The 21,162-nt window shown below is 44.1% G+C and overlaps 1 protein-coding gene across 1 annotated transcript; it reads left to right on the top strand.

Annotated features, from left to right (window-relative positions):
• The first annotated feature begins 900 nt into the window (after nt 1-900).
• On the top strand, nt 901-12,197 carry LOC137331347 (thiamine transporter 2-like). Its single transcript, XM_067995081.1, has 5 exons — nt 901-1,149; nt 3,138-3,963; nt 5,254-5,446; nt 10,342-10,483; nt 11,910-12,197. The coding sequence occupies exons 1-5, from the start codon at nt 979-981 to the stop codon at nt 12,078-12,080; spliced, it is 1,503 nt and encodes a 500-aa protein (XP_067851182.1). The 5' UTR covers nt 901-978; the 3' UTR covers nt 12,081-12,197.
• Nucleotides 12,198-21,162: the final 8,965 nt, after the last annotated feature.

Genomic DNA, 21,162 nt, shown 5'->3' with positions numbered 1-21,162 from the left:
TTTTTGCCTCAAATCCATCTCATAGATTGGTCCTGGATCTTGTACATGTGGTCCAGAAGAAGCCATTTCATTGCATGGCTCAAAGTTTTGAACCATCAGATAGCGCTGGGGAATTGAAGTGAAGGGGCTCATTTTCTTAATCGTGTTTAATGTTAGAATTATTTTTAAGAACATAAGAAATAGGAGCAGGAGTAAGCCATACTGCCCCTCAAGCCTGCTCCGTCATTCAATCAGATCATGGCTGACCTTTGACCTCAACTTCACCTTCCTGCTCGATCCCCATGTCCCTTGATTCCCCTAGAGTCCAAAAATCTATCCATCTCAGCCTTGAATATATTCATTGACTCAGCATCCACAGCCCCCTGGGGTAGAGAATTCCAAAGATATACAACCCTCTGTGTGAAGAAATTCCTCCTCATCTCAGTCTTGAATGGCTGCCCCCTTATCCTGAGACTATGCCCCCTAGTTCTAGACTCTCTAACCAGGAGAAACAATCTCTCAGCATCTACACTGTCAAGTCCCCTTTTTACATCTTGTTATATTTTAGCTGTAGCAAAACTTCCTCCCCTTTATATTCTAAACCTCTAGTTATAAAGGCTGACATTCCATTAACCTTTTTTATTTTTATTTTGTACCTACTACATTTTAGTGATCTGTGTACATGGACCCCTAAATCTCTTTGAACCTCCACTGTTCCTAGCTTTTCACCATTTACAAAATACTCGGATCTATCCTTTCTGGGCCAAAATGGATGATCTCACACTTTGTCCTTATTCTGACCTCTGCTGATAGATCTAAGTATTCAGTAACTTATTTCTGTCCTAATTATGCTGTTATTTAAAATGTGGATACAGAAGCATTGAGCATATGTTTAAAGTCCATGTTTAAGCGATAAGGATTTAGATCCACTGTAGAACTGCAGCTGCAAACTTGTATAGTTGGAAGAGACCAAGAAGGGATCAGCTCCTGGTCAGGATCATGTTAACCTGCTGTAAAGCGACAGATTGCTGGAAACCAGCAAGAATCTATGGATGGCGTTACCCTACACTGCTTCTATGTATCTTTGGATTTTTCTCAATGATGAGACCATCAGAGCCTTTTTTAACACCTTACCTTGTTGGACCTGATAAAAATTTAACCATTGAGCAGGTATGTGTCTCCAAACATGTCTTAAATGCACAGAGAAAAAAATATCTATTCAAGATGTACCATAGGGGGCTTCTCCCATTCCACAGCTGTAACTTCCACCGATGTTATAGCGGCAGAGCAGGAGAAGCCCCAAGGAAATTCACCCAACAGCACCAGAGAACTGGGTAACCTGGTTTATACTTCTCCAAAATTTATTGTTGGGATGGAGGGAGAGGATGGATTCTGGGTTTCATCAGTTCTGAATATATCGAACTCCACCAGAAGCAGTGTGATTTGTTCAGTCAGGTATTTAAACTATCCAATCAGAGCAAAGTGACAATAATCACAGTTTAGCAATTTAACAAGAAAGGCTGAACTTCTCACCCCTGAAGGAAGACATCAACTGCGTGTTGAATAATAGGGTCATAGTGTCCTGTCTGCCTTTTTAAAACTCCGTTCTGATGGATACTATGGGTTGTAGAAAAGGATCATGCCATAACTGGTATCCCAACAACCAGCTTTAGCAGGCAGTCATTGTGTTCACATGCAATGAAGTAGAATTGTTGCTGTCTCTTCAATTCTTTATTTGCATTGGATACCCTTTAAATGCAGGTGCTCATAGTTAAGCTGAAGCAATCCACCCCAACCCACATAATCGTAATAAATTAGTAGAGAAAATATTCAGGATCCCTATAACAGTTGGAGTTGTTCCAGCTGGCCAAAGTTTAATAAACCTACTACCATTTAACAAACATCTGTAATTGCCTCCTTAGGTCCTGCAAACCCCAAAAATCCTGATTTGGATAGGGGGGGGGGTAGGATTTTCACTTATCTTGCCCAGTAGGAAACTGACAGGGTCCGATGGACCGTCCGTTTTACACTCCACCCGGTTTTACTTTCTATTGAAATGAATCGCTGTGTAATAGAATTTCTCAACCCCTCCCTTCATTCTTTTGGTGAACTCAGATGTTTGACCTCTAGGTAATGACTCACTGCTAAGCGGAAATAGTTGTCCCTGATTTACTTTATCAAAACCTCTCAGAATTATGAATATCTTTGTAAAATGTTCTCTTAACCTTCCTTGTTCTAATGAAAAGGGTCCCAGTTTTAGTTTCTCTTCATAACTAAAGCCTCCAATCGTTGGCATTATTATAATCAATCTCTTCTGCACCCTTTCCATGGCCTTAACATCTTTCCTAAAGTAAAGCCGTTAAAACTGGGCAGAATATTCTAACTGAGGCCTAACCAATGAATTTTATAGGGTTAGCATTATCTCTTTGCTTTTGTACCCTATATTCCTATTTATAAATCCAAGGATCCCACATGCTTTCTTTTAGGTTTTTAACATTGTTTCTGATTTGAAACTGAATCTGAGGGCTTTCATGGAGTTTTATTCCTATGTTTCCTTTTCTTATTATTAATAGTTATTATCTTAATGTAGCATTAAACTTCAGCAGTGTGATTTGTTCAGTCAGGTGTTTAAACTATCCAATCAGAGCATCGTGACAATAATCACAGTTTAGCAATTTAACAAGGCTGAACTTCTCACCCCTGAAGGAAGACATCAACTGTTTGTTGAATAATAGGGTCATAGTGTCCTGTCTGCCTATGTTCTGATGGATACTATGGGTTGTAGAAAAGAATCATGCCATAGCTGGTATCCCAAACCAGCTTTAGCAGGCAGTCATTGTGTTCACATGTAATTCTTTATTTGCATTGGATACCCTTTAAATGCAGGTGCTCATAGTGCTTTAGTTAATCTGAAGAAATACCAGCCTGAATATTCTAACAGGCCTAACCAATGAATTTTATAGGGTTAGCATTACCTCCTTTTGTACACTATACTCCTATTTATAAATCTAAGGATCCTGTGTGCTTTCTTTTTGGTATTTAACATTATTTCTGAATCTGAGGACTTTCATTGGGGTTTATTCCTATGTTTCTTTTTGTTATTATTAATATTTATTATCTTAATGTAGCATTAAACTTATTTTCCCATTCACTTTCAGGTTACTAATGAAATATTTCCAGTATGGACGTACTCTTACTTGGTAATGTTATTCCCTGTCTTCTTGGTCACAGATTATCTAAGATATAAACCTATCATACTTTTACAAGGAATTGGCTTTTTTATTACTTGGCTAATACTCCTGTTTGCACAAGGAATCCTGGCCATGCAGTTTTTAGAATTCACCTTTGGCATTGTGACTGCCACTGAAGTGGCTTATTACTCTTATATTTATAGTGTTGTTAGTTCTGAGCACTATCAAAAAGTGACGAGTTACTGTCGGAGTGTCACACTGGTTGCATACACCCTGGGTTCAGTTCTGGGACAAGTTTTAGTCTCTGTTGGGAATGTCTCTTATTTCTATCTGATTGTGATTTCACTGGCTTCAGTGTCTGTAGCTTTCCTATCTTCCATTGCCCTGCCAATGCCCAAGAGAAGCATGTTTTTCCACAGGAAAGAGGAGGTTGACAACATCCAAGTTTCACCATCAACTGATGATGTCAAGTCAAGGTCTGAAAATATTAATCCCCAAAACAATCTGGATACAACATTCTCACAGTCACCTGTAATGTTGGATGGAGATGTAAATGGTCTGGTGAAAGCAACAGAGCATAAAGGTGCAATAATGATCCTTCTCCAACTGTGGTCTGATTTCAAAGAGTGCTATTCCTCTCCACAAATCTTCTACTGGTCCATCTGGTGGGCATTGGCCACATGTGGGTATAATCAAATTGTGAATTACATACAGGTGCTATGGGATCATGTTGAACCATCCCAAAATGCCACAGTGTATAATGGTGGTGTGGAAGCAGTGTCAACCTTTATGGGTAAGTTGAATTACAATATTTATCCGCTTTATCATCAGCATTAGCAAGTCTTGATATGATGTCTGATATCACCATAAGTAAAGGAGAGAGATTGAGCGGGGAGAGTCTGTTGTGGAAGTGATAAAAGACAGAACCAGTTTGTGTCCTATAAAAGACCAATATTAGGTAAGCCCCAGACAAATCCTGCTCAATACCGGAGGACATCACTAGGAGAGTGCTGGTAGAGTACCAGGCAAATAGCAGTTGGGTTATACCATCTCACACTATGGAATGAGGGAATCTTCCATAGTCAGCCAGAAGAAGTACACACAGCAATGGATAAAAACACAAGTCTTAGACACCAGGTGCATCCAGCAACAAATCAGCAATAAAAATCTTCAATAACTTAAAGAAATAAGAATGTTTTGACCTTTGGCTACTTCATGGCTCTATGAGCTGTTTAAAGGCTAAAACAAAGTACAGTAGGAACTGGAGGTGAGTTTGAATGAGTGGTCTAGTGCATGATTAGTGGATGACTAATTGTGCAGTTACTATGCTCTTTATTTTTCCATTTCCCCTCTTGCTCAGTGTCCACAGTTTTGTCCTCCTCAATGTCAATCACTTTAAGACATCTTCCTGCATCTGAAAAGTGCTATAGAAATGTCAGGTTGCTGTAGTATGGTATGTCTTCTTTCAAGTACAAAGAGTGTAGCTTTGGTTGGTGTAGCGTTATCCTAATGTATGACTAGTTAACCTACTCTAGTGCATGACTAGTTAGTATAGTTACACTTATATATTAATGGTGTACAGTTGATCCAATGTGAGACAAGGAGGATTGGTATGTGAAAAAAGCATCATTAAAGAGTGTAGAGGCCAGGCAACAGTTTTGACCTTTTTGTGCAAAATTTAAGCCCCAATTTGATGTAAAACTAAAAGTAGTCAAATCACTGACTAGTGTGTTCCACTCTAGAATTTTCTAGGGCTATGCTAAACTAACTATACACAAGACTAGTCATGGATGTTTTTTCTGTGAATGTTCCCTTATCCTTTTCATGCCAGTTTTTTTTATTACTCAGCTTATTAAGTAACTGTCCAATGCTCCTTCACAGATCCACAGAATTGATTTCTCAGCTTTTCTGACCAATATTGGCACTAGTTACCATAAGCAGATCATAGACTCTATTTTATATTGTTATTTACAAATTACATGAAAGAAAGGATGATAATGATCATTTAAATTGGCTGTTTGATTTTCTATTGCTAGTTGCATGACCTCCAAAGAGATTGAGATCCTTATCATTGTGAATCCAGGTGCTGTTATGTCCTTTGCTGTGGGCTACGTAAAGCTGGATTGGGCAATCTGGGGAGAACTGGCCCTGGGCATCTTTTCAGCAGTGGATAGCGGTGCTTTATATGCCATGGATCTGTCAAACAATATCTGGGTTTGCTACGCCAGTTACGTTGTCTTCAAAGCTTCATACATGTTGCTGATTACCATAGCAACGTGAGTATGATAATCTACCTGAAAGAATTTCAAAACTAAAGTAATAGTAATTTTCTTTTTTAAAGTTAGCATAAAGGAAACAAAATTCTGACCAATAGACCCTTCATTGAATTGCCGTTAACCTAGTCCAGGTACACTGCGGGGGAGGGGAGAGGGGGGAGAGTGGGGAGCGGGGGGGGGGCGGGAGAGCGGGGGGGTTGGGTAGCAAGCTCCCATGACATTATCAGCGTGAAGCCGGGCCATTTCAACTGCCAGGTCTCATTAAGGTTTGAGGGACGGGCTGCCCTTCCAATCACTGCCCACATGACCGGCATGATCTCCGGCACCTTCTCCAACTCCACTTAAAGTGGGAATGCACATCTTAAAGCGAAGTTTTTTTTTGTTTTTTTTTTATTCGTTCACGGGATGTGGGCGTCGCTGGCAAGGCCAGCATTTATTGCCCATCCCTAATTGCCCTTGAGAAGGTGGTGGTGAGCCGCCTTCTTGAACCGCTGCAGTCTGTGTGGTGACGGTTCTCCCACAGTGCTGTTAGGAAGGGAGTTCCAGGATTTTGACCCAGCGACAATGAAGGAACGGCGATATATTTCCAAGTCGGGATGGTGTGTGACTTGGAGGGGAACGTGCAGGTGGTGTTGTTCCCATGCGCCTGCTGCCCTTGTCCTTCTAGGTGGTAGAGGTCGTGTGTTTGGGAGGTGCTGTCGAAGAAGCCTTGGCGAGTTGCTGCAGTGCATCCTGTGGATGGTGCACACAGCAGCCACAGTGCGCCGGTGGTGAAGGGAGTGAATGTTTAGGGTGGTGGATGGGGTGCCAATCAAGCGGGCTGCTTTATCTTGGATGGTGTCGAGCTTCTTGAGTGTTGTTGGAGCTGCACTCATCCAGGCAAGTGGAGAGTATTCCATCACACTCCTGACTTGTGCCTTGTAGATGGTGGAAAGGCTTTGGGGAGTCAGGAGGTGAGTCACTCGCCGCAGAATACCCAGCCTCTGACCTGCTCTCGTAGCCACAGTATTTATATGGCTGGTCCAGTTAAGTTTCTGGTCAATGGTGACCCCCAGGATGTTGATGGTGGGGGATTCGGCGATGGTAATGCCGTTGAATGTCAAGGGGAGGTGGTTAGACTCTCTCTTGTTGGAGATGGTCATTGCCTGGCACTTATCTGGCGCGAATGTTACTTGCCACTTATCAGCCCAAGCCTGGATGTTGTCCAGATCTTGCTGCATGCGGGCTCGGACTGCTTCATTATCTGAGGGGTTGCGAATGGAACTGAACACTGTGCAGTCATCAGCGAACATCCCCATTTCTGACCTTATGATGGAGGGAAGGTCATTGATGAAGCAGCTGAAGATGGTTGGGCCTAGGACACTGCCCTGAGGAACTCCTGCAGCAATGCCCTGGGGCTGAGATGCTTGGCCTCCAACAACCACTACCATCTTCCTTTGTGCTAGGTATGACTCCAGCCACTGGAGAGTTTTCCCCCTGATTCCCATTGACTTCAATTTTACTAGGGCTCCTTGGTGCCACACTCGGTCAAATGCTGCCTTGTTGTCAAGGGCAGTCACTCTCACCTCACCTCTGGAATTCAGCTCTTTTGTCCATGTTTGGACCAAGGCTGTAATGAGGTCTGGAGCCGAGTGGTCCTGGCGGAACCCAAACTGAGCATCGGTGAGCAGGTTATTGGTGAGTAAGTGCCGCTTGATAGCACTGTCGACGACACCTTCCATCACTTTGCTGATGATTGAGAGTAGACTGATGGGACGGTAATTGGCCGGATTGGATTTGTCCTGCTTTTTGTGGACAGGACATACCTGGGCAATTTTCCACATTGTTGGGTAGATGCCAGTGTTGTAGCTGTACTGGAACAGCTTGGCTAGAGGCGCGGCTAGTTCTGGAGCACAAGTCTTCAGCACTACAGCTGGGATGTTGTCGGGGCCCATAGCCTTTGCTGTATCCAGTGCACTCAGCCGTTTCTTGATATCACGTGGAGTGAATCGAATTGGCCGAAGACTGGCTTCCGTGATGGTGGGGATATCGGGAGGAGGCTGAGATGGATTATCCACTCGGCACTTCTGGCTGAAGATGGTTGCATCCCCTACTTGCATTATTGATTAAAGAATTCTGGAAGACTTGATGGCTGCTACGACGAGTCGAAGGGCTGCCCCGTGCTTTCCTGATGCATCCTTGGAGCTCCTAGTGGAGTAAGTGAGGGCCAGGAGAGAAGTACTGTTCCCCAGCACCCACAGGAGCATCTCCAAGTACACTGCAAAACAGGCCTGGATAGAGGTGGCTGAGATGGCCAGTGCCTGCAGCGTCACCCTCAGCACCAGAGTTCAATGTCGAAAGAGGTTCAATTATGTCACAAGGGCAGCAAGGGTGAGAACACCACTTCACCTCTCTTAACCCCACCTCACAACACACCTCTCACCTTCCCCCCCCCCCCCCCCCCCTCCCCACCACTCTCAACTATTACCTCTCCTCCATCTAATTGAATGGCGGAACCGCCCCTCCATCTAATTGAGAAGTGGAAGAGGATCGAGGGGCTGAATGACCTACTCCTGTTCTTGTGTTCCATCACATCCTTCAACATAAATCACAAGTGCATATTAAGACACCTCTCTTACTCACTCACCTCTTCTTTCCTTCTCTTCACACCACACACCAGCAACTTTCTCTTCTCATATCCTAACACTTGCACAATGATCAACTACTCCCATCACTCCTTTCTCACCACATCACACACACTTCCCTTTACTTTCAACACTTCCCCATCCTCATTCTATCCTACCTTTCTACATCTCTCAACACATCCACTATGCAGAAGCCCCATACATCTCCACTTACCTTCTTAACTCTCACTCACTGTGGACCTCTCATTTGAAGGACAAGACTACACATAATGCCAAGGAGAGGAACAGGACGGATGGAGGAATCCCCAACATCATCGCCCTCACGATAAGGAGAGCAGGAAACCCTGGAGATCACTATCCCAGGCAGCATCATGAACATAAGATTAGGAGAGACTGGTGGCGAACCCAAGCAGGGTGTTTGCATATTACTTTATCCCTTCATTCAACTCAGCATCTTCAACCTGCATTCTCCAGACTGTTACCTAATCATGTGCAGCTTCTCTTTGGCATCTTAACTCTTCTCTTTCTTTTCTAGGACCTTCTCAACAACAAGAGGCTCCTGCAGAAGAACAGACCTTGGAGGAGGACAATCCCTCTGAGGATGCACCATCAGGCACTCCACCCCTCTCAAGCACCAGCTCAGATATTGGTACTCTGTTTTGAGCAGTCCTATCATGTGTCCTATAAAGATCCTGGTTGTGCTTTGGCTTTGATTGTATGTGAGCTGCTTGGTCATGGTGTGGTTGCGCAGAGGTCTCATCAGTCTGGTCTGCAGCAGGTATTCCATGTCCCCCAGGACCCACCTTGTCATGTCCATCCCAGGGTCGAATTGCGGGGAGGATGGTGGTGTCTGAGAATAAAAGCATCGTTGTAGTTCCTTGGATACCTTGCACAGAACTGCATGATGTTGTTCCTGTGATTGTCACTAGTTGTACATTGATAGAGTGGTACTCTTTTCTGTTGATGAATGTTGCTGGCTCGTGTTCCAGTGCCCTAATGGCCACGTGTGTACAGTCGATCACGCCCTGCACGCGAGGGAATCCAGCAACTGCTGCAAAGGTACGAGCTCTGTTCTGTTGCCTGCTGTCAGTGGGAAAGGTGTATATTGCTCGCCCCTGGCAAATAGGGTGTCAGTCGCCAGCTTAATGCAGCTGTCAACTGCAAACTGCGAGATACAGCTGATGTCTCCTGTTGCAGACTGAAAGGGTCCATTGGCGTAAGAATTCAGGTGATAGTAGCAGAAAAATGCTTAATACATTTTTTATGCTATTGCTCCATCTGCTAGTTTAATTCAGGCGTTTACCCATTGATCTTAAATGAGTTATGATGTGGAGATGCCGGTGATGGACTGGGGTTGACAATTGTAAACAATTTTACAACACCAAGTTATAGTCCAGCAATTTTATTTTAAATTCACAAGCTTTCGGAGACTTCCCCCTTCCTCAGGTAAATGTTCAGGATCTCCTTGAAGCCTACATATTTATACATATAGAACAATACATGGTGTTTACAGACTGCCCCTGCAACTGCCCGTTGCAGGGGCAGTCTGTAAACACCATGTATTGTTCTATATGTATAAATGCGTAGGCTTCAAGGAGATCCTGAACATTTACCTGAGGAAGGAGGAAGTCTCCGAAAGCTTGTGAATTTAAAATAAAATTGCTGGACTATAACTTGGTGTTGTAAAATTGTTTACAATTAAATGAGTTAATGCTACACTACAATAGTAGATAAAAGAAAGTTGTTCTCCCATGGCATTACCCAACTGGATTCAAGACCAAGTGAAAGTAGGGTTAGAGGGTAGGGGATAATTTGACCAGCATGCGCAGATATAATTCAGTCCCCACTTTAAAGTCGTACATTCTGTCCTTATTTTTATATTTGTATTATAAATTCCTATATCCACATTTATAATGGAAAATTGCATTTATAATGGAAAATTGCTTATGCTCCGCCCATTTGTACCTCCTGGCCCCACAACAATTCTCCGGCCTGTTGTCGGCCATACTTAAAGCAGCTGCCGAATTCCCACTCTCCCCAACCGGCAAGCTACCTCGCAAAGCCACTTTGGCATGCGCAGCTTGCCAGCTGCATGCAAATGAGGCTTAGGTATCAAAATGGCTCGGGTCTCATGGAGATTACAATGGGCAGGTAGCAGGCACACACGTTCTGCACCAAAAATTAAAATCGCCCTTTATCCTTTATGTCCTTTATTAAGCATGAACATTTTAAGTCATTTTCAAAGTCTAACCAGTTATTTTCTTCATCAAGGTTCCAAATAGCAGCTAACCTGAGCATGGAGCGCTATGCACTATTGTTTGGAGTAAATACCTTTGTAGCCCTAGTACTTCAGACCATTCTGACTGTTATTGTAGTTGATTCAAGAGGCCTTGGTTTGGATATTATCACCCAGGTGAGTTGAATACTAAATTCTACAATTGAGTTGTATCTGTATGATCTTTTCATTTGGACAATATTAAGGTTTATGTTTGATTTATGGAGGGATCGTTTACCAGCAACTTGTTAATTCCATTGATGAACATTTTGGTGATTTATTTGTCTACCTTGAACATCTCCAAAGGCTTTGAGAAGGTCTGGTACCATGTATGTCTAAATATGTTAGCCGGGATTTTCCACTTCTCTGCTCCCCAGCCCACGATTTTTCATCTATTACTTGGGACTAGCTTAGTGGTATAAACTGGGCGACATGGACATGTTGGGCCGAAGGGCCTGTTTCCATGTTGTAAACTTCTATGATTCTATAAAATGAATGGGAGGAAAATTGCAGGCTGGGGAGCACTGAAACAGAAAATCCCAGCCATTATCATGGTATTATCATCCATCAAGGCTATATTTGTGGCTTCTAGTTTTCTATCAAATTGCTCTATCTCTGCTGTAGTTAATGGCTGATCCTCTGACTCTTATCAATTCAGTGATTCTACAGGGCTCCATTCTCCAATACTGTTCTTTCTCCATATCAATGACTTCCTCCACTAATCATCCATCCCTTTTACTGAGATTCCACCCTACATTTATCAATATCCTTCCGATCACGTGCTTTCAATGCACACATCCTTCAGTCTTGCAATACAATGCTTGTTTGATGCCTTTTTTTACATTCTGGCATTGGTAAATGAGCTCTGCAGGAAATTGCGGCATAAGTTCCCAAGATGCAGGTACAGGTTTAAATTTTGGCACAATTTCTGCATAAGTAAATATGGATGGGATACAAGAAAAAAAATTATTTGTCTTGTAAGTGATTCTCCTCTCACCTGCAGCCTCCAACCTCTCTCTCCATCATACCCTTTTTCTTTCTCTATTTTAGTCATTTGCACACATGAACTTTTCTGTCTTATTCTTCCAGACTTGCAAGTACATTCTCTTATGCACTCTGGGCTCCTCCCTCCATATTCAGTATGCTGAAGTTAAGACCTATTACACTCTCTCCTACCCTAACTCACGATTTCTCATGATCTGAAAACTGTGGAACTGCTTACCTCCCTCAGTCTTTCCTTTCTCCTTACATCATCAGGCTTTTAAAACCTGAATGTGATGTCCCCTAATACTACTTCCTGAATTATTTCATCTTCTCTTCATTGCAGGTGTCCTGCATGATGGGTCTTGACCCTTCACCTGGTTTCTCAGTAAAAGAAAACTTGAAAAGTAATATCTAGTCTTTAAATGTTGCAAAAGATAATGAAGCATTATAGCCTGTTAATTGAGAGACTTTAAAATTGACAGATGTTTGCATAGCAGTGACCATGTACTTTATGCCGACAGATATTTATTGCGGTCCAGAGTAACCGGCAGAAAAATTAATGTTTGGTTTTATTTTGCAGTTTCTTATTTATGGGACTTACTTTGCAGTAATAGCGGGAATTTTCCTCATCAGAGGTATTTACACTTTGATTCAAAATGGGCGGAAAAGAAAGAGACAAATAGGGTCAGAGGTCATCAATGGAAATACCATACCATCTGGAAATGAGAAAGAAATTGCAGAGCAGTTTTGAAGATTTGTAAAATTCTGCAAATGGACATCTTCATAGACATCAATGCCATTCAATTTGCTGAGATGCATATTTTCGTAAGATGATAAAGGACCACTCACCACATGCCATCTAAAACTGGTAAAGCAGCAAATCATTAAATGAGAAAGGTTCTTATGATTGAGTTCCTCCAGTTTATGTTTTTTTTAAATTTTGCTTTATTAATCAGTTATTATTGTAAATTGTTCTATGGCAACAGCGAATGGCAAAACTGTGCCTATGATTCCCTACATGTTAAATTCTTGGTCTTAAACAAATTATTAGGAGTGTGAGGGAAAATATAATGGGGGTGATTTTAAACCTCAAGAACGGGTGGGTTGGGGGCGGGTGGGAGTCGAAAATAATTGTTTTTTTGGGTTGCAACCGCAAAATGTTTGGACTTTGCATTCCCAGTGGGAAGCCTGTACTTTTCCACGCCGACGTTAAACCCAGAAATAAAGCCGGGATGCGGTCGCGACCCAAAAAACAACTATTTTCAACTCCCACCTGCTCCCAACCCACCGGTTTTTGGGATTTAAAATCACCCCCAATGTGTCTCAAACCTAGGAATGAAAAATCAGGAGATGGGGCCAGCCTACTCCAGTTTGTTGCACGTGCCTGGAAGCCTCTTACTAAAAAAATGTTAGCTAAGGACTGGGAACAGTCTTGTATCTATCAATTACAAAGAATGTACAGCACAGAAACAGGCCATTCTGCCCAACAGGTCCATGCTGGTGTTTATGCTCCACCTGAGCTTCCTCCCACCCTTCTTCATCTAACCCTATCAACATATCCTTCAATTCCCTTCTCCCTCCTGTATTTATCTAGCTTCCCCTTGAATGCATCTATGCTTGTGGTAGCAAGTTCCACCTTCTTACCACTCTCCAGGTGAAGAAGTTTCTCCTGGATTTCTATTGGATTTGTTAGTGACTATCTTATATTTCTGGCCCCTAGTTCTGATCTCCCCCGCAAGTGGAAACATCTTCTCTACGAATAGAAAACAGCCCCAGCCTGTTCAACCTTTCCTGATAAGTATATCCTCAGTTCTCTTTTTTGCACCTTCTCCAGTGCCTCTATCGTTTTTATAGTGTGGAGACCAGAACTGTGGTCCAACCAAGGTTCTGTACAAGTTTAGCATAGCCTCTCTGCTTTTCAATTCTATCCCTCTAGAAATGAACCCCAGTGCTTGGTTTGCTTTTTTTATGGTCTTATTAACCTGCGATGTTACTTCTAGTGATTTGTGTATCTGTACCCCTAAATCCCTTTGCTCTTCTACCCCGTATTTTATTTTCCAAGGAGTATGTGGCCTTCTTATTATTCCTACCAAAATGCACCATCTCACACTTATCTATATTGAAATTCATTTGCCAATTGCTTGTTTTACAAGTTTATTAATGTCTGCCTGTATTTTGCTGCAGTCCTCCTCAGTATTAACTCTCCACCCACCACCCACCATCTGCAAATTTTGAAATTGTATTTCTGATTTCCGAGTCCAAATAGTTTATGTAAATGGTGAATAACAGTGGTCCCAGCACCGATCCTTGTGGAACACCACTTCCCACCTTTTGCCAGTTTGAGTAACTACCTTTAACCCCTACTCTGTTTTCTGTTTTGTAGCCAGCTTGCTATCCATTCTGCTACTTGTCCCCTGACTCCACATGCTCTGACCTTAGTCATGAGTCTACTACATAGTGAAGGCCTTTTGAAAATCCAAATATTTTACATCTACTGCATTGTTATATTCCCCATTACTAGTGCCATGGTGTTAAAAGTGGTAGAGAACCACTGATTTTAGTGCTATTCCCAATTTTTTGGTCTGCAAGAATAGGTTATTTACACTAGCAAAGTTTAGTACTTTCTGCTTATTAATACGAATTAGGGGTTGATAGCTTCTACTAATACTGTCTTTTTTTTGTTGAGTGCAATACTCACATCCATGAAAACTGTTGCTCTCTTCTCTCTTGTGACGGTAAAGGTGATGTCTGGGAGTGTGGTTATAGTAATTTCTGCAGTAGTTCATTGCCACAGTGGTTGGAGTACAGGCAGCTCCCAATTACGCTGACTGGTTACCCCAGGAGTCACATCAATAGGTGGGGGTCTTGTTAACTTGACATGAAGGAGTTATCCTTTTGCCACAACAGATGTTGGAGAGAAGTGACTGAAGCAGCGAGTGCCAGATTCCGAGAGACAGACAATGCTCTTACATCAGCCACTGACTTCGGCTCCTTCAGTCACTGTCATTAACAGCTTGAGCCAGCCCATGGATTGTGAAGAGCATGTCACTTAAAGTAATAGTAAAGCATGCCTGAGCAGTGGCTGTAGCATTCATTCCGCTTCAGAGATCTGTTTCATTTGTAAGTGGCAAAAGTTGAAACTTGCAACTTAACCTGCCAAATTTGTCTGTCTTCTCCACATTTGGAAAGGCTATCATGAAATATCAAGATATTCCAACCTATCACTGGTTTATTAAGAGATTCTGATTATTATTATTTCTGTAGTCTGTAAAAAGTCTTAGTAATTTGTTTCTTAGGTTCCCGACTGATCATAACTTTTTAGTACAAATCCCCTGCAGTTCCAAAATTAAAACTACAGATATTAAATGTATTGCTATTGTGTGTGTATATTTTATAGATATGTGTGTGTATGCCTCATCCATGCCTTTGTTACCTCTAGACTGGACTATTCCAATGCTCTCCTTGCTGGCCTCCCATCTTCCACACTCCATAAACTTGAGCTCATCTAAAACTCTGCTGCCCGTATCCTAACTCGCATCAAGTCCCATTCTCCCATCACCCCTAAATTCTCCTCATGGACATGTTGACTGCCACTCTGAACCCAGCTCATTACTACTAATTGCTTTTATTTTCCTCCTGGCCCTCTCAGGCCTTTATCTTCTGTCTCCTTCCCTTCTTGTTACCTTGTCATGGCACCTTTCATTTCTTCCCTCTCAATTCCTATCCAAACACATCATTACTCCCTTGCTTCCTACTCTCCTGCCACCACCTTGCTTTCTTACAAACAGCAACTCCAACTACCCTATCCTCCTCTTTCACCAACTTTCCTGCCTACTGGGAGATAATCTTGCCAAACTGCTTCCTGTCCCACTTATCCCACCCACCATACCTCCTCGGACTCTGCTAAAATGTTTGTTCACTTGCCATCCATGACCTTATTGTGGACAATTGCATTGACATCGTGGCTTTAACTGAAACTTGGCTCACAGATGGCAACACCCTCCCCTTACTGAAGTCTCCCACCTAGCTATACTTTCCACCATCTGCCCCACTAAACCACCGCAGTGGCAGTGTGGCCCTTCTCACCAAATGTCACCTTAGTCTCTCACCTTTCTCCTGTAGCACTTTCTCCTCCTTTGTGCACCTCACCTTGTTCCATCCCTCACTTCTCCTTTAAAATCCTCATTCTCTACCGATCCTCCCACCTCATACTGGGTTTTTCCCTGAGCTATCTTCCCTCCTTTAGCCTGTGCACTGAGCAACTCCTCAATCAGTGATTTCAACCTCCATCTGAACTCACCTTGCCCTTTCGTCTTTGATTTTATTGCCCTCCTGTCCTCTCTTAAATTCTCCCTCCATATAAACTCTCTTACCCATATTCATGGCCACCCCTTCGACCTTGCCATCTCACATGGCCTCTCTACTCCCATGGTCCCAATCACAAAAAAGGCCATCTCTGACCACTTCGTTGTATCCCTTACCACCAATATTCTCTTCCAACCCCACTTCTGCATCCGTCTCTGGAATAAATCCTCCCCCAAGTTTCCTCCCAGGAAGGATAGTCACTTGTGCATTAGGCAAGTGACAAGTGTGAACCCACACTAGGCAGACAGCAAGTACCAGGAGCTTTTTATTTATTCGTTCATGGGATGTGGGCATCGCTGGCAAGGCCAGCATTTATTGCCCATCCCTAATTGCCCTTGAGAAAGTAGTGAGCCGCCTTCTTGAACCGCTGCAGTACGTGTGGTGAAGGTTCTCCCACAGTGCTGTTAGGAAGGGAGATCCAGGATTTTGAAGGAACGATGATATATTTCCAAGTCGGGATGGTGTGTGGCTTGGAGGGGAATGTGCAGGTGGTGTTGTTCCCATGTGCCTGCTGCCTTGTCCTTCTAGGTGGTAGAGGTTGTGGGTTTGGGAGTTGCTGTCGAAGAAGCCTTGGCAAGTTGCTGCAGTGCATCCTGTGGATATTACACACTGCAGCCACAGTGCACCGGTGGTGAAGGGAGTGAGTGTTCAGGGTGGTGGATGGGGTGCCAATCAAGCGGGTTGCTTTGTCCTGGATGGTGTCGAGCTTCTTGAGTGTTGTTGGAGCTGCACTCATCCAGGCAAGTGGAGAGTATTCCATCACACTCCTGACTTGTGCCTTGCAGATGGTGGAAAGGCTTTGGGGAGTCAGGAGGTGAGTCACTCGCCGCAGAATACCCAGCCTCTGACCTGCTCTTGTAGCCACAGTATTTATATGACTGGTTCAGTTAAGTTTCTGGTCAATGGTGACCCCCAGGATGTTGATGGTGGAGGATTCGGCGATGGTAATGACGTTGAATGTCAAGGGGAGGTGGTCGTTGCTTGGCACTTGTCTGGTGCGAATGTTACTTGCCACTTATCAGCCCAAGCCTGGATATTGTCCAGGCCTTGCTGCATGCGGGCACGGACTGCTTTATTATCAGAGGTTGCGAATGGAACTGAACACTCTGTAATCATCAGATTTCTGACCTTATGATGGAGGGAAGGTCATTGATGAAGCAGCTGAAGATGGTTCGGCCTAGGACACTGCCCTGAGGAACTCCTGCAGCAATGCCCTGGGGCTGAGATGACTGGCCTCCAACAACCACTACCATCTTCCTTTTGTGCTAGGTATGACTCCAGCCACTGGAGTGTTTTCCCCCTGATTCCCATTGACTTCAATTTTACTAGGGCTCCTTGGTGCCACACTCGGTCAAATGCTGCCTTGATGTCGAGGGCAGTCACTCTCATCTCACCTCTGGAATTCAGCTCTTTTGTCCATGTTTGGGCCAAGGCTGTAAAGAGGTCTGGAGCCGAGTGGTCCTGGCGGAACCCAAACTGAGCATCGGTGAGCAGGTTATTGGTGAGTAAGTGCCGCTTGATAGCACCTTCCATCACTTTGCTGATGATTGAGAGTAGACTGATGGGGCGGTAATTGGCCGGATTGGATTTGTCCTTTTTTTTTGTGGACAGGACATACCTGGGCAATTTTCCACATTGTCGGGTAGATGCCAGTGTTGTAGCTGTACTGGAACAGTTTGGTTAGAGGCGCGACTGGTTCTGGAGCACAAGTCTTCAGCACTACAGCTGGGATGTTGTCTGGGCCCATAGCCTTTGCTGTATCCAGTGCACTCAGCCGTTTCTTGATATCACGTAGTGAATCGAATTGGCTGAAGACTGGCTTCTGTGATGGTGGGGATATCGGGAGGAGGCCGAGATGGATCATCCACTCGGCACTTCTGGCTGAAGATGGTTGCAAACGCTTCAGCCTTGTCTTTTGCACTCACGTGCTGGACTCCGCCATCATTGAGGATGGGGATGTTTACAGAGCCTCCTCCTCCTGTTAATTGTTTAATTGTCCACCACCATTCATGACTGGATGGGGCAGGACTGCAGAGCTCTGATCTGATCCGTTGGATATGGAATCGCTTAGCTCTGTCTATAGTGTGTTGCTTCCGCTGTTTAGCATGCATGTAGTCCTGAGTTGTAGCTTCACCAGGTTGGCACCTCATTTTTAGGTACGCCTGGTGCTGCTCTTGGCGTGCTCTTCTACACTCCTCATTGAACCAGGGTTGATTCCCTGACTTGTTGGTAATGGTAGAGTGAGGAATATGCCAGGCCATGATGTTACAGATTGGGCTGGAATACAATTCTGCTGCTGCTGATGGCCCACAGCACTTCATGGATGCCCAGTTTTGAGCTGCTTGATCTGTTCTGAATCTATCCCATTTAGTACAGTGATAATGCCACACAACACGTTGGATGGTGTCGTCACTGCGAAGATGGGACTTCATCTCCACGAGGACTGTGCGGTGGTCACTCCTACCAATACTGTCATGGACAGATGTATCTGCGACAGGTAAATTGGTGAGGACGAGGTCAAGTAGGTTTTTCCCTGGTGTTGGTTCACTCACCACCTGCTGCAGGCCCAGTCTGGCAGCTATGTCCTTCAGGGCTCGGTCAGTAGTGGTGCTACCGAGTCACTCTTGGTGATGGACATTGAAGTCCCCCATCCAGAGTACACTCTGTGCCCTTGCTACCCTCAGTGCTTCCTCCAAGCAGTCCTCAACATGGAGGAGGACTGATTCATCAGCTGAGGGAGGACGGTGGGTGGTGATCAGCAGGAGGTTTCCTTGCCCATGTTCGACCTGATGCCATGAGATTTCATGGGGTCCGGAGTCAAAGTTGAAGACTCCCAGGGCCACTCCCTCCTGACTGTATATCACAGTACTGCCACCTATGGTCAGTCTGTCCTGCTGGTGGGACAGGACATACCCAGGGATGGTGATGGAAGAGTCTGGGACATTGGCTGAAAGGTATGATTCTGTGAGTATGGCTATGTCAGGCTGTTGCTTGACTAGCCTGTGGGACAGCTCTCCCAATTTTGGCACAAGTCCCCAGATGTTCGTGAGGAGGACGTTGCAGGGTCGACTGGGCTTGGTTTGCCTTTGTCGTGTCCGGTGCCTAGTGGTCCGTCCGGTTTGATTCTTCTTATGACTTTTTTTTAGTGTGATTTTACAACTGAGTGGCTTGCTAGGCCGTTTCAGAGGCCAATTAAGAATCAACCACATTGCTGTGGGTCTGGAGTCACATATAGGCCGGACCGAGTAAGGACGGCAGGTTTGCTTCCCTGAAGGACATTAGTGAACCAGATGGGTTTTTACGACAATCCGGTAGTTTCATGGCCACCATTACCGATACTAGTTTTTTTTTAATTCCAAATTTTTTATTTAATTAATTACTAGAGTGTTGTGAGCTAATCTCACCGTAAAATCTGTGCATACATTACCACCAACCTTTTGACCAAAGCATGGGCACACCATGTCTTCCATATGGTGTTTCCAGCTGTTGGAGATGTGGTGCTGCAGCAGCATCTGCTTGCCTTTAGTCTATGAAATTAAGATGAAATAAGCACCAAAACCTCGACACATCAGTGCTTGCTCTCAAACCAGGGCTTCAAGTACTGGGTTCCTGTGGTCCCAAATCTGAGTTTTCACATGAATTGTACTGTGGACATATCTTCAGCGTGGTAGAAGGACCTATTCAGGGCAGTTTGCAATGTGCCAGTCACATTGATGTTTTATAGATGCAAGATTAATGCTGTGTACCAGGCTTAATCCTCACCTGCTGCTTAATCCAGGTCCTCATGTAAGGGGCTTTTGTAAACCGCCATGAGGCAAACTCCCCTGCAAATACTCAGTGGCAGGTTGTGTAGACTGCATCTTTTTGCCCCAAATCCATCTCTTAGATTGGTCCTCATTCTTGCACATGTGGTCTGGAATCATAGAATCATAGAAAGGTTACAGCACGGAAGGAGGCCATTCGGCCCATTGAGTCCGCGCCGGCTCTATGCAAGAGCAATCCAGCTAGTCCCACTCCCCCACCCTATCCCAGTAGCCCTGCAAATTTTTTCCTTTCAAGTACTTATCCAGTTCCCTTTTGAAGGCCATGATTGAATCTGCCTCCACCACCCCTTTTGGGCAGTGCATTCCAGATCCTAACTACTCGCTGTGTAAAAAAGTTTTTCCTCATGTCACCTTTTGGTTTTTTTGCCAATCACCTTAAATCTATGCCCTCTGGTCCTTGACCCTTCCACCAATGGGAACAGTTTCTCTCTATCTAGACCCTTCATGATTTTGAATACCTCTATCAAATCTCCTCGCAACCGTCTCTGTTCCAAGCAGAACAACCCCAGCTTCTCCAGTCTATCCACATAACTGAAGTCCCTCATCCCTGGAATCATTCTAGTAAATCTCTCCTGCACCCTCTCTAAGGCCTTTACGTCTTTCCTAAAGTGCGGTGCCCAGAACTGGACACAATACTCCAGTCGTGGCCGAACCAATGTTTGATAAAGGTTCATCATGACTTCCATACTTTTGTACTCTATGCCTCTATTCATAAAGCCCAGGATCCCATATGATTTTTTTTAACCGCTTTCTCAACCTGCCCTGCCACCTTCAATGATTTGTGCACATATACCCCCAGATCTCTCTGTTCCTGCACTCCTTTTGGAGTTGTGCCCTCCAGTTTATATTGCCTTACCCGTTCTTCCTACCGAAATGTAGCACTTTGCATTTTTCTGCATTAAATTTCATCTGCCAAGTGGCCGCCCATGCCACCAGCCTGTCTATATCATCTTGAAGACTATCACTATTCTCCTCACTGTTTACTACCCTTCCAAGTTTTGTGTCATCTGCAAATTTTGAAATTGTGCCCTGTACACCCAAGTCCAAGTCATTAATATATATTAGAAATGCAGTGGTCCTAGCTCTACCCCTGGGGAACACCACTGTACACCTCCCTCCATTCCGAAAAACAATCGTTCACCACTACTCTCTGTTTCCTGTCACTTAGCCAATTCTGTATCCATGTTGCTACTGCCCCCTTCATTCCATAGGCTGCAATCTTGATGATAAGCCTGCCATGCAGTACTTTATCAAACGCCTTTTGAAAGTCCATTTACACCACCCCAACTGCATTGTCCTCATCGATCCTCTCTGTTACCTCATCAAAAAACTCTCAGGTTAGTTAAACACAATTTGCCTTTAACAAATCCACGCTGGTTTTCCCTAATCAATCCACACTCATCCAAGTGACTGTTAATTTTGTCCCGGATTATCGTTTCTAAAAGTTTCCCATCACTGAGGTTAAATTGACTGGCCTACAGTTGAGGGTTTATCCTTGCACCCTTTTTTGAACAAGGGTGTAACATTTGCAATTCTCCAGTCCTCTGGCACCATCCCCGTACCTACGGATGTTTGGAAGATTATGGACAGTACCTCCACAATTTCCATCCTTACTTCCCTCAGCAACCTAGGATACATCCCATC

The sequence above is a fragment of the Heptranchias perlo genome, chromosome 13 (genome assembly GCF_035084215.1).
Source record: "Heptranchias perlo isolate sHepPer1 chromosome 13, sHepPer1.hap1, whole genome shotgun sequence".
NCBI lineage: Eukaryota > Metazoa > Chordata > Chondrichthyes > Hexanchiformes > Hexanchidae > Heptranchias > Heptranchias perlo.
The sequence above is the reverse complement of the archived record's forward strand: the minus strand, read 5'-3'. Positions and strand labels throughout refer to the sequence as shown.

Excerpts from the sequence above, each read along its gene's own strand:
- LOC137331347 (XM_067995081.1), top strand. The coding sequence starts at position 979 with ATGTTAACCTGCTGTAAAGCGACAGATTGCTGGAAACCAGCAAGAATC. Across the intron at positions 1,150-3,137 it reads AAAATTTAACCATTGAGCAG|GTTACTAATGAAATATTTCC; the intron begins GTATGTGTCTCC and ends ATTCACTTTCAG. Across the intron at positions 10,484-11,909 it reads GTTTGGATATTATCACCCAG|TTTCTTATTTATGGGACTTA; the intron begins GTGAGTTGAATA and ends TTTATTTTGCAG.